This window comes from Geotrypetes seraphini, chromosome 17 (assembly GCF_902459505.1).
Source record: "Geotrypetes seraphini chromosome 17, aGeoSer1.1, whole genome shotgun sequence".
In the NCBI taxonomy this organism is placed as follows: Eukaryota; Metazoa; Chordata; class Amphibia; order Gymnophiona; family Dermophiidae; genus Geotrypetes; species Geotrypetes seraphini.
In genome coordinates, this window is record NC_047100.1 from 6,945,491 (window position 1) to 6,959,690 (window position 14,200).

At 41.4% G+C, this 14,200-nt stretch overlaps 1 protein-coding gene and 1 non-coding gene across 2 annotated transcripts in view; both read right to left on the reverse strand.

The window, feature by feature from the left end:
- Positions 1-14,200, reverse strand: part of QARS1 (glutaminyl-tRNA synthetase 1) — a 36,152-nt gene that overhangs the window by 8,718 nt on the left and 13,234 nt on the right. Inside the window, exons 10-19 of the mRNA XM_033926209.1 lie at positions 12,581-12,667; positions 11,388-11,487; positions 10,801-10,879; positions 9,972-10,080; positions 8,494-8,624; positions 8,143-8,235; positions 6,608-6,745; positions 3,960-4,047; positions 2,978-3,121; positions 458-562 (exon numbers count right to left, since the gene is read on the reverse strand). Coding sequence (XP_033782100.1) covers positions 458-562; positions 2,978-3,121; positions 3,960-4,047; positions 6,608-6,745; positions 8,143-8,235; positions 8,494-8,624; positions 9,972-10,080; positions 10,801-10,879; positions 11,388-11,487; positions 12,581-12,667 — 1,074 coding nt within the window. The remainder of the gene's footprint in view (positions 1-457; positions 563-2,977; positions 3,122-3,959; positions 4,048-6,607; positions 6,746-8,142; positions 8,236-8,493; positions 8,625-9,971; positions 10,081-10,800; positions 10,880-11,387; positions 11,488-12,580; positions 12,668-14,200) is intronic.
- LOC117351483 lies at positions 4,120-4,252 on the reverse strand. Its single transcript, XR_004537434.1, has one exon. It is a non-coding gene; the product is annotated as a small nucleolar RNA SNORA14 (small nucleolar RNA).

Consider the following 14,200-nt stretch of genomic DNA (forward strand, 5'->3'; position numbering starts at 1 on the left):
TACAAGGGGCATGGACCCAGAGCTCCACAGTGTTCCTTGTAGGCTGGCCAGATAGGTCTCCAAGGGATTAACCAGCCCACCTGCTTCTTTTCCTTGCAAGCAGATATATCCCCCTGAGTAGGGATCTCTGGCGTTCAAAGAACTGCCAAAATCTCCAAAAATAAAGAAATATACAGAGAAAATCAGAGACACCTTCCAGCTTGCGTGTACAAGGAAAAACTGAAGGGCGCAGCAGACTCTGGTGAAGGAGTTGAAAAACCTGAAATGGATTCCATCTGCATACCCCCCAGTCAGAATGATACACCTATTGCACTAGAAGACACATGCTATACTGGTCTCTTCTAATATAAAAAAAATAATGTACACAGATTGAGCTTACAATCCCATTTCCTGTAATGGTAACATCTACTACACTGTCCAAAGCACATCACAACAAAGAATCTGGTGCAGAATTTACCTCCCTGAAATCCGTCTGCTCGATATAGATGGTGGAAGAAAAAGGGATTTTGTGGAAGCCCCTGGATTCATCTGCTGGAAAATTTGGAACAGATACATCTATTGCCTGGAGGACCAAAGCAGAGAGCAATTTAGAAAAGAGCATAATCCAAACAGTACTGAAGGAAATTCAAGGACAAGGAATTGTGATCTACAGCTGCAATGAGAGAGAATATAACATGCTTCTATATTAGCAGGATGGCATGAGCTTGGAATATAGCCCAAAAGAAGGGATCTCCTTATACTATGTCTAGCACAGAAGCTCTATAAAACACATTTATTTATTTTAGTATTTATACACCACTCATAGCCCAAGTGGTTCACATTCAGGTACTCTTAAGTATTTCTCCCTCACAATCTGACTAATGTGCCTGGGGCAAGTGAGTTGCCCAGGATCACAAGGAGCAGAGCTGGGCTAGAACCTGCAACCTGAGGGTGCAGAGGGCTGCAGCCCTAACTACTGGGCCATTCCTCCACTCCATCTGCTCTTACTTCCCTATACCTTGGGAATACTGAATATCTAGGTCTCTTGTGGCGTCTAAAGCTTGTTTATTTTTAACCAGCATGGACTGCAGTATTCATACAGTGCCATGATTTAACTAAACAAAAAGCCTCCATAATTCAGACCAAGTATACCTTGACTAGAAGACATTGTTTGGGAGAGCTGGTATTGACTAAATATGGACATCTACTCCTACATCTCTGTTCTGAGAAACTCTCCAAGGGTGCTGGGATAACTCCAAGGCCAGAGGGCTTAAGCAGCTAAAAATCATCCACTCCCACTTTTTTACGCTGTCCATGCTTTATTTCTCACAAATCTTATTTTCCAAAATTTATTTTTCAGTAAGACAACACTGGTATCTTTCTGTCACAGTAAACTCAACCTGGAAATCTCAGCATCTATGGTACATGTTTAGGTAGCACCAAGCACAGATCACAGAAAGCACACTCACATGCCTTATAGTCAGTAAATGTACAGTTTCACCTCAAACCATATGAGAAACATATGAATGAGGTTAATAAGTGAGCTGTCAGAAGGACACTTCGTTCATAGGCTCTGGAAGCCTTTCCATTACATTACCGTTCACAAAGGTAATGCATTATAATTAGTCAAGAAATTTGTTTGAATGTTTGTTTGTTTTAACTGGGATGGTATGTGGTAGTTAAAACTGCCAAAGGACCTGGTCTAATCCCAGTTCAAACTCTGCCACGTCAGCTCTACCTTCCTCCAGCGCGCTAGAGGGAGAGAAAGCCACAGTGTGCTCTGTGTGGTGTTCTGAGCTCTTGTCTTCCGCCCAGTTTTTAAAAAAAGAAAAAGAAAACCCTTGGCTGCATATATTTGATAGTAAATTAACTTTTCATGAACATATCAGTAGTATCGTCAAATCATCATTCTATAGACTCCGTCAAATTTGCTCCCTTTCACAATATCGTTGTTCTAAATCACTAAATATCCTTATCCATTCCCTAGTAATCTCTAAAATCGATTACTGCAATGCCCTTTTTAAAGGGATTGCACAAAATGAAATAAGACGGCTTCAAATCATACAAAATACTTCCATTAAACTTATAACAAAGAAAAAAAAATTTGACCACGTAACACCACTTCTCAAAAACGCTCACTGGCTTCCGGTATCACATAGAATAACGTATAAAATGATAAATTGTCTTTATCTTCTCAGTTACTGCCCCACAAATCTGGAACTCTCTGCCAATTTATTTAAGAGAAGAACATGATATTGATAAATTCAAGACCAATTTAAAAACATTCCTTTTCAAAGACGCTTTTGATTAATAAGTCTTACTCTAAATTCATTAATGCTGTATCTGACCATTCATTTTAATTCCCATCCTTGTGTTTTTGCCTGACCTCCTTTTCTATAATAGTTTGTAGTTCAAATCCCCTCTTCCTATTACTCGTGTTTTGTTAACGTTTGATATAGTCTAATTTATTTTAATGTTATGTTTAAATTAATGTTTTAATTTTTTTTAATATTGTAATTTTAATTGTTTCTGTTCATCGCTTTGAAGTAAGATTAAGCGATTCATCAAAAATTTTAATAAACTTGAAACTTGATAACTTCTTATCAAGTGTTTCAATTACTTAACTGGTTCAGCACCAAGTTATATAACTAAGAGGGAGCCGAGTTGTTTTTGAATATTAAAGTTTGACTGTGAAGTAAAATCAACTAAAAAGCCACTGCTTGTCCCTAGAGTTAAGTAGAATGGAATCTTGCTACTTTTTGGGACTCTACTGGGTACTTGTGACTTGGAACAGGATTCTGGGCTAGATGGACTTCTGGTAAAATAGGCATAGATTTGATATACATGTACTGCCTTTCCAAAGCAGTTTACATATATTATATACAGTACTTTCTCTATCCCCGATAGGGCAACTCTTACATTCTAATTGTTCTACTCATCCAAGCTGTAAAGAATAAAATTAGCCCATCCTAGGGATTTGAACATAAGCTTCTCTCACCTTGGTAGCTGGGAAGTTTGTGATGCTAACTTTCAATGGCTCTAGCACTGCCATGACCCGAGGAGCGCTTTCATTCAACACTTCCCGCACACATGCTTCCAACAAATGGGGCTCCATGGTTGCCTGTGCCACAGTGACCCCAACCTACACAGCAGAAATAAGCATATTAAAATCAGGGGAAGTAATCTTTTTGAGCCCGACTCACCTACCTTCACCTCTATTCCATTCACCGTCAGCTATAATTGGAGGGGGGGAGGGGGAAGAGATCTAGAGCAGTGACAACACAAACCTTTACTTAGTTGATTATGAGGTTATTACACTCTTCTCCCTCTGTAACCAAGCCACTGTAGAGACATTCTCCGTAAGGATTTGACTGTTTCATGAATTCCACCCATGGCGGTTACTGCTGCCAAACGACCGAGATTCTCTCTCTAATCTTTAGGACTACAGATGCCACCTCTGCTCAATTTTCAGGCCAGGAATCAGAGGTGTAGTAAAGGGGGAGGTCTGCCCCAGGTGCCATATTGACGGGGGCACCAGCACCCCTCCTCCTCCGCCGCGAGCAACAACTTCAACGTGCTCCTCGTGACGGTGTCGTCTTTCCCGCTGATGTCACTTCTAGGTGCCACGCGTAAGAAGTGACGTCAGAGGGAGAGCAGATGGGGTTCTTGCTGCTCGTAGCAGTGAACAACTAGAGGTAGAGGGGAAGGGATGGGCACGCATGGCGGGGAGGATAGGGGTAGGGACACCTCTCACCCTCACTATGCCACTGACAGGAATCAAACCCATATCTCCCCACTGGCCCAGTGTCATACTTTTCCAAAAATCTGTTCAAAGCTAAATTAGTTAACACAGCAGTCTACTTTCTATGCACTGAACAGGTAATGCAATAATAATAAAAAAATAAATAGATAACCCCATTTTCCCCATCCGATCCACAAAGTTCACACATTCCTCTTTCCAGTGCTTTCAGCTCACCTACCCTGGCACAAAAATTGTTAATTGCCTCAGCAGGAAATCCCCGTCGCCTGAGAGCAGTCAGTGTAAAAAGCCGTGGATCATCCCAGTCCCTAGAAACAACAGCATCAGTGGTACACTCAGGAAGCACTTCTTTCATCTTTAAATACACATACACAAAACTAAAATGTGCAAGATGTGAAATAGCACAGAGGCAATAACACCCTCTGCACTTTGGACGTCTCACTGGTTTGTTTTAGCATTCCTACCTGTCTTGGCAGCTACATTGAAGACTGCTAAGGGGTTTTAGGAATGCATGTCCCAGTGAAATGAAAGGACGGATGAGAATTCCCCAAGTAAATGGATCTAATGTTCGTTAGAAAATCCTGCTGAAGTATTTCGAACACCTAAGTAAACCTAAAACAAATCTGCACAAATTCAGAAATAGGGCACAGAACTACTTTGAGGCAAAATCTGCAGGTACAGTTGATGAAAGAATTCACGTGTTAACTGCCTAGGGAAATGTAGTTGTCTGCTTTACTTTACATTAGTGATTTCTATTCTGCCTTTACCTTGCAGTTCAAGGCGGATTACATAAGAATTGTTATGATATTAAGAAGTACATATTGTTAAGAAATTAAGAAGTTCTTTAGGAATAGTTTGAACATTTTCTAATCTGCTAAGGAGGAGTTGGTAATTGCAGGAGTTCGGAACATGTTTGGTTGTGTTATATTGGTTTTATGTATTTTTTTAGGGTTTTTGTTTCTTTTTTGAAGGTTTTGTAGTCTGAGGTAGAAATCAGCGGATTGGCGAGTTGTCAGTCCAGTTTCGCTGCTCTGGTGGCCAATAGGTTATCATACTCATAAGGTATTCACTGAAGACCTAACCCATTGTCAAAGCACATGCTTCACTCGCACACAGGGTGAACAAGTTTCACAATGTGACCCCCCCCCCACCCCAATGAGACACCTGGGGAGGTGTGCATATTCTTTATAAAACAGGCTTCTAGATTCATCTCCCCATGTTCTGAAACAGGTACAAATTCATGTGCTAATGCAGATGATTCTAAAGCTTGTGCTATTCATTGGTTACATGTACTGTTGGGAGTGTATACCCCCAAGCAATTTTAGGAGTATGTTTGGCGGTTAGGCAAGGTTTGAGGTTATAAGAGTCATCAGACTAGTTGCTCTGCTCGACACCTTTTGGTATATCTTAAGGGAGGGTGCTGAGGGGAAACGATGGTAGGAACGCGACCCTTTTGAGTGTGGCACCCCCAAGATCAATAGGACCCGCAAGCTCTACCTGGACAGGAAAAGGGACCAGAAAAATTCCCTAACCAGATCCAACAGGCCCAAAACAAACCTCAGCACAGACTGCACAATCTTACCACTCCACCTGCTGGAGACTGAGAAAAGACTGAGTGTAAGAGGGACTGCACAGCTCACTTGTACTGTAGTCAAATGTCAGTGTCTCAGTCTCCACCTGCTGGCAGAGGAGCATAAACCCATCCATTTCTGTGCCAGTCTGGAGAGACGCTAAAGAAAAAGAAATTAAAATTGTCTGGAAGGGGAGGGATAGATGTAACAAAGAGGAGTTAAAGGGGGATCCTAATTCAGGGTAAGGAATTAGCAGTAGGGCAAATCCACTCTTCAACATTAATTTTGTCTGTCTCTCAGAGACACCCCATCTCACTCATATGCTAAACACCATGCTTAGTGCAGAGGCCTGAGAACCCTGCAGTGCAAGTCCCGTAAACTTTCATTACCCCAGGTACAAAGTTACCTGTATATAATATGCATCACTACATTGACCCCCATCACCCTCCGTTTTGGACTCAATGCTAGAACTACGGCAGTCTCCTCTGATGCCAAAGGTTGAGTGTTGCATTATGAACTGCGCGGTACCTCTCCTGCATAGTTGAAACACACCACTTCAGCCTGGGACAGCAAAATATGCTGCTTTCTGAAGCGCTGCAAGACACTGATGTCCCAGTAGCAACCACTGACGAGCAAAAAGGCAGAGATGAGCACAGCATTGCCAGCAATGCTTTGGCCTGACCCCCTAGTTTCATGCTTGGAAGGCTGAATTTTACAACTCCTATCATGGGCGAGCAGAATCCCTGGATAGCGAGACAACGGCGAGATTCTAAGATACAGTGCAGCATAGTTTGATATGGGGGGATGGGGTGGCATGGAGGGCATTGAGATTGGTTATGAACATCCCTTATCCTTAGGAGCCAGCTCTGTGCCTGAGCACCCCCAACATTGAACAAAACACCTAGAAAGTGTGAAGGTAAAGGTAATTTCTGTTGGGTTTAGCACCCCCGATAATTTTGAAAAGTTGGCTCCTATGACCTTACCTACCCATGACAAATAATTGGGAAGCCTGTATGAACAATTGTTTATGTAATCTCTTTACTGTGCTACTTATATTTAATTATACTGGGTCAAAACAAAAAAGCAGTCTAGGGGGGAAAAAAAATCATCAAAGTGTAGAAACAGAACCATATACCTAAGAAGTTCCTATCTGCTGGAACTGGAAGCATTTAGCCTCTGTAGGTGCTTTAAGTGCAAGATCTCTATATGGGATGGGATGGGATGGCTTGGGGTTGGAAGTGCTGTGACCCCTACGAATCTCATAACAGAAAGCAAACATTTTGGAAGTGTAGTTCACCTGACAGCGCCAGTTTCCACTAGTTTAATAATCTTCCTCTTCGAGACAACAGTGTAATGGAGGTTCAAGCGGCCGTATTCCCACTGCACAGGACAGTACACATCCAGCGCATTGCACAGCCAGAAATAGGAGGATCGTCTTCAGAACCATAAGAGAGCAGAAGATGAAAAAGGGTTATTAAATACAGGTAGAAGAGAAGAGCACAGACTATGGGGGGACAATGAACATGGATAGGAGCAAAGAGAAAACATATGCTTGGGACCAAGTGTGCTACCACCCATGGCCACAGAAATAATTAGTTTCAATTTTACTAAGGGGGTTGACATTTAAAAGGGTTAAACCCCGCTGAGCCAGCCTGTCCTCGATATTCAGTGGCGCTCAACCAGTTTGTGCTACTGAATGTGTCTTCCCTAGGTTAATGGTAGGTTAGGTGTGGAGTGTTGGTGGCATGTCAATTAATCAGTCAAGGACAAAATTCAGCTATCCTAGTTTTCCACCCCTTTTACTAAGCCACTCAGAGTGCTAAATGCTCCAAAGGAATTCTATGAGCATTGGAGCATTTAGTGCTCTGGGCCACTGAGGAGGTTATGTGCTTGCTGACCCCGAAGTTAACTGGGCATTGAAGTACCTGGATACTCGATGCTGGAAGCTTCACATGCCTCGGCATTGAATATTCAGGGTTGGGAAATGGCTTGCAAACTGCGTATTTATTCATTTTAGGTACTTATATACCACCTAGCAAGGTTTTTGAAGCGGTTTACAATCAGGTGCTCAACCAATTTCCATCTGTGTCCCGGTGGCAGTGGAAGATTGAGTGACTTGCCCAGGGTCCCAAGGAGCAGCGTGGGATTTGAACTCACAACCTCAGGGTGTTGAGGCTGTAGCTCTAACCACTAGGCCACTCCTTCCTCTATTTACTGCCACAGGCTGACTGTTAGCAATTCTTGCTAGCAACAATAAAAGACGCAGCATCATTTAGTAAATGCTCAGCTAGAAGTAATTTTTTTTTTAATCATCTTGCAATATAACCCATAACCTATAGAATTGTATAAACAGTGAAGCAGCAAATGTTTAATTTTTATTTTTTGGTATGGAGGTATTATAGCTGTTACAGTCGGTCAGTTTGACACAAGAAAGCTTGGAACAAGAATGGAGGAGCTCTGAAGACTGGGATGTTGATTTAGATGACTATACAGTACAGTATAGGTCCTACAGTCTTTTGCTGATGTAACTTGCTCTTATTTCAATATATGTACCAGGGGTGCAGCAGATGAAAGTGAACCACAACAGAGGATTAAAATGAACTATAGTGGCTCCGACAGGACATCCACAAGTTATTTCAGCAAATAGAGGTTTTACTTCATCCAGTTATCTACTATACTGCTTTCACTTTTGTTCCACAACAAATAATTCTTTTGCTCAGTGCCTTCTCTGCCAAAACAGTACGTGTATACACCCCAGTGATGAGACAAGGTAGGGAAACAACATCATGACACAGCATTGTGTGTTACGTAAACAGTCTAGCCGGATCTTACCTAGCCTGGAACTCTTTGGTACAAAGTGAGTGACTGATGTGCTCTATGGAGTCACACAAACAGTGGGTGTAGTCATATGTAGGATAGATACACCTGTAAACAAATCGGGGCTTTTTTTTAGCAAGACATTATTTCCCATATAACAATCCCACCACACCCCCAAGTATGCAAAATGCTAAATTATCAATCTTGCCGATTCATTCTTGCATTCCATTTCTTCTTCATCATAACTATGGCCTAAAGCAGTGGTCGCCAACGTGTAGATCCTGAATTCCTCCACTGTGGCCCTCAAACGCAGTTGGCTGACCCAGCAAGAAAATGCAATACTCCCCTTTGAAAGATGAAACATACCATTTATCTCCAGTTCGGTGATGGGGTGTATATTTGATACGATATGCTACAGGGTCCATCTTTCCATCCTCCATTACCATCTTCATCCGCAAGGTGACTTCTCCCTCTGCGAACTTCCCTTTCCTCATTCCCTAAAGAGAGAAAATCAAAGTAGCCCTGAGAAAAAAAAAAAATCCATCACTTCTCATCTGGCTTTATGGAACAGTAACAGCCAGAATTGGATTTAGCCAAACCACCAACTACAGATATCCCAAAAGTTCACTCAAAAGGGGTAACAGAATAAATAGAGAATAGAATGGTTCCGACTTCAGGGAGAAGGGCCGATACCACACATATTCAAATACCCAATTACTGTCAAAAATGTGCTAAACACCAAACTTTCTTCGGTGGAGTGGGAGCCTCATCTTCTCATTCTAGAATTTCAAGGAGGCAGATTCAGGAGCGACATGGGGAAATATTTTTTCACAAAAAGGGTGGTAAATGCATCAGCTGCTAGTGGAGGCACGAGCTAAGCACAGAAGATCCTTAGCTGCACAGGACCAAAGGGCACGTGTTAGAACTATTCAAAAAGCAAGCACTGGGGGCAAAGCGGCCAACATGAAAGGATGAAATGCAGGCACATCTTGAGTTATTATGACGGGCTGCAAATATATTATCTAAAAATCCTAACAAGTAGTTGTCTTTCTAGAAGGCTACAGACTCTTGTATCAACTACTCTGTGTGCAGGTTGATGGGGACAAGGTACTGTCCCCAAAATTTACTGGAACCTAGACGACTAGATGTTTTGTGGCACTGGTAGATATTTAAATTATTATTACAAAGTTGGGGAAGAAGTGCTGTGCGTGAATCAAAAGGGGGAACTTTATATGCTTATTTACCATGGGGGTGGAGCAAAATGGAGAAAGAGGATTACACTGTCTTGCATAAGGAATAGCAAATATGAGAGAAGCTAGCATAAGCTTACAGATAAGTTATTAAAGCGTAACTTTTTGAGGACAAGACTCCTTCATCCAAAGCATGTAAGGTCTCAAACTGGTTATTTTTCCTACTTCAAACTTTTCTTAGCCTAAATGTGAAGGAAAACACGTCTGCAGAAGGGTATTCTATAGGTAAGGTTCATATATATTCTGGATTCAGTCCATAAATAAATAAATAAAAGTCAATTAATTATGTAAAAACAAGCCAGGGGTTGATCAGACTAGAGAATGACACAGGGACAAATTTTTCTCCGTCCCATCGAGTTTTGTCACTGTCCCATTCCTGTAAGCTCTGCCTTAACCACACAAGCCGCAAACACTTATGATTTTAAAGTGTTTAAGGCTTTTGCAGATGAGGACGGAGCTTGCAGGAATGGGGCAGGAACGGGGAAATATTTGCCCCCGTGTCATTCTCTAATTCAGACTCTCCAGAACTAGCTTCCCAAGCTTGTCATTGCAGAAATTTTCTTCATTATAAAAAGAATGCTTCACATCTTGTACCTCCAAGAGAAGAAGGGATTCTTCAACTGGTCGATCTCTCCATGGAGAAGGTGGAGGGTTGTGGCCTTTTATTTCTTCTACTTTCTGATGACAGGCATAGGCATGGCCTCTAAACAAAATAATTTAGAAAAAAAGGGTATTTGAGAGATATATACTGAAAACAAGTTGGGAAAGCATGCAGAGCATCCCTCATGGATTAATTTCCAAACCTTATGTGTTAGCTCAGTGTTTCCAATTTCTTCAAGCACCCCCCAGATCAAAAAAATTTTCAACCGAGTACCCCCCTGAGCTCTGAGCAGCAGAGGTTTTGAATGAACATTTTATTGTTACACAGTAACTAACTAGGCAACATGCATAAATACAGTCCAATACAGGACTGAAAGCAGCCATTCAGGAAGTTGTGCGGGGCCAAGCTGGAGTGCGAAAAGCTTGCTCATGCCCTGCACCGCTGGTCACGAGATTGGAGGAGGCAGCTGGCAGCCAGCCAGCAAAGGAGAGACGAGTGAGCCTTAAAAAGGTAAGGGGGGGAGGGGATGATTTTAAAAGGTACGCCGGGGGGGGCATTTAGTGTCATTGTTCATAGATAGGCCGCCCCATTTAAGCAAGCTGCACCCAATATGCAGGCTTATATAATCAATGTATAAGCCGCGGCCTATCACTGGGGAAATACGGTACACTGCCTCGATAGGTTGATAGGTGGTATTTCAAAATAAAATAAACTTGAAACTTGTAGTGGCTAGCATAGCAACATTTAACCACATCTCCATCCTTCCTTCCATCCTCGGATCAGGCTCATCAGACTCTAGCCAGCCTCCTATGAAACATTCACCTTTTAATAAGTTCCACAGCCCATTCGTACAGTTGGTCAAAATAGTCTGATGCATGGGTAACTGCATAGGGCTTGTAGCCTAGAATCAAAACACAGCAGCAGTTGATCAGAAGTCATTATCTATTGAACTTCCAGTCTACCATCCATGAACATCCTGCTAACATGGTATCATGGCGGGGCAGAATATTTGATTTACATTGTGTATTATTTTAGGTGAGCTGCACTTTGAAGGTACAAGTTGATTTTTAAAGTGACATGGTTAGAAGAAAGAATAACAGATTCTTTCAAATCGCGTTACTAAAGTAAAGTCATATATAATTTTAGCCAGCAAATCATTAAGCATGCTCCCATGCCTTGACAAACTAAAAATAACTGTAAAATGCATGACACCCAGGGTTGGTGTTAAAACATGCTGGACCCAAGACATAAATTTGGAAGGGGGTTTCAAACCCTGTCAGTAGGCTTGGTGCTCCTTGTTAGCAAAGGGCCCAGGGCTAATTGCCTGACAATGGTTTCCAAACTCTGTGGCTTTAAGACTTTAAAGCTGAGTAACTGAGCAATAAGATGGAGTCTTGGAAAGACCCTACCTAGCCATTCTACCATGTCTCTGATGGCGGTGAAGTACTTCTCCTCCTCTTTCTCTGGATTCGTGTCATCATACCTCAGGAAGCAGATACCACCATTTGCCTGGAAAATTTTCCAGAATGTAGTTAGACATTTCCCCTGCAATGGAGTGCTCATGTGCTCTTCCATACTTATGCTTGCGTTCTGGAACCTAGGAAATCCTTATCGGTTTCCAGATAAGTAGGGCAGAGCCAAGGTGCTACTAGGCAATTATAATGGACTGATTTCTCTCAGCAGTAAAACTGGCTGTGTGTTTTACATTATAGGCGATGAGATGTGTATGTTTTAAAGTATAAAGGGGATGGGATCTGATATACCACTTTTGCTGTGTGGTTTACACCAGTGTTTCTCATCTTGGTCCTGGAGTACCCCCTTGCCGGTCAGGTTTTTAGGCTATCCACAATGAATATGCATGAAATAAATTTGCATATTATGGAGGCAGGGTATGCCGATCAAGTTTATGCATATGCATATTCATTGTGGATAGCCTGAAAACCTGACCGGCAAGGGGGTACTCCAGGACCTAGGTGAGAAGCACTGGTTTACGCAATCAAAGCAGTTTACATGGGGGAGTGAAGTGTTACGTGACTTGCTCAGATTCGTAACTAGGCCACTCCTCTCTATGTTGTGATCTGCTTAGATTGCCTAGAAATGATTTTAGGGACCACTTTCCTCCAGAGAGTAGAGGCCAGAACAACAACTATTTATTCAAAATCTCAGCACTACCTAAGCAAATCCACAAAAAGATACAGGATTGCTGCATTTTTAAAATTTTTATAAATTATGTACTTATGGTTGGAAGCTGCCTTGTTTAGAGGCGGACTATAAATAATAAACTATATACCCAACTATAGGGAATGCCAAGATATCATCAAAAAGGCTTCAGGTATATTTTTCTCTCTTATCTTGGATGGACTCATCTTGGATGCAACCAATTTTTGCAATGGAATGACTGGAGTCTCCTCTAAGCTAGGTATGAATTCTCCAGATCAATGAAAATCCTTGCAGAGATTTAGCATTGTGGGTAGGGGTACAAAGGCGACAGCCACACCTGAAATGAATTCACCACAGATAAAACTAAAAAACTGAGGTGGGAGGACTGCCTTGTCCTAGACTACAGCTCGCCTATCTTTTCAATGAAATCTCATGAACTCACCTTGGCATACCCAAAGTTGAAATTAATGGCTTTGGCATGGCCGATATGTAGGATACCGTTGGGTTCTGGAGGAAACCGTGTACGCACCTGAGGGGAAAAAATTAGGTTAAACCAGCATCATCTAGAACCTTATTCCAAGTCTACTCTGGATAAGAGTCACCAATTAAAGAACATTTTGAAACACTTTCTTTGCTTTGTAAACTCAAGGCCATTATTTTGAGGAATGAGTAAATAACGTACTCAGACCAGCTTTGGAATTTCGTCTTTTTTTGCTTTCTGGAAGAGAAATATTCCACAGAAAAACTATAAACTATACTGCCTTTAAGGATCAGCTAAAAATTGTCATGTTTTCCTGCATGATTTTTTTTTTTAAATCTGCACAATTCTCTTTCTAGAGCTTTTTCCTTCTCCAAATTTCAGGAAATAAAGTCATAAGTAAACAACTCACTTAAACAACTTCAACTGATTCAAACTACAGCAATAAAGCTTATCCATTCCTCTCACAGATTTGAGAGTAAACTCCCTTGCTTAAATTGGAACATTGGCTCCCACTTTCCGCTCACATTATTTTTAAAATTCTGATAATGGTTTACAAGTCCTGCTCTGTTTCAGCCCCATTATATTTTAGTAAACTGATTAATCCCTATGTTCCCTCTCATACTTTCTATTCTGTAGATAACATTTGTGTACTTCCCCCTCTTTCTGAAATTAGACTATCAACATCTCGACAATCTATTTTTCGTTATATAGGCCCCAAACATTGGAACGAACATCCATTATCGATACGAAACATAACTTTGTTGTCTGAACTTTAAAAACTGCTTAGACTCACTTGTTTTCTCAGACATTTGGAAAACTATAATCTCTCATTGGCCTCCTCTTTGTTGGAGACATTTTTTGAGTGAATATTTCCCTTTGCAGTAAGACTAGATATTTTTATCATCTGTAGCCATTTGTATGGTTCATGTTAACACCCATGCCTGATCATTCAGCATACAACACACGCACACACCTAAGTAGTGGCTAATACATAGGTGTGGTTTATGCAGAGGCACATTTATAACATAAAATTTCTAGACCCCATAACCATGTTCGATGCGGTTTAACAAAAGATTACAATATGAAAAATACGAGATCTATTTAGTCAAAAATTTTGAAAAAAAGGAAGGTTTTCAACATTTTTCTGAAATGTTTATAAGGCAGAAAATCCACAGCTTATATTAGGGTGTGGCTTATTTGCATGGCCTAGTGGTTAGAGCTACTGCCTCAGCACCCTGAGGTTGTGGGTTCAAATCCCACACTGCTCCTTGTGACCCTGGCAAGTCACTTAATCTCCCCATTGCCCCAGGTATGTTAGATAGATTGTGAGCCCACCAGGATAAGGGAAATACTTAAGTACCTGATTGTAAACCACTTAGATAACCCTTGATAGATGGTATATAAATATCTAAACGAAATAAATAAAATAATTCAGGGTCTACAGGGCAGAGATTGAACAAAGAGCTTACACCACTACTAATCATTTCTAAAGCGCTACAAGTTATATGCAGCGCTGTACACATTATATGCTGGTACTTTCTCTGTCCCTAGTGGGCTCACAATCTGGGGCGATGGAGTGTT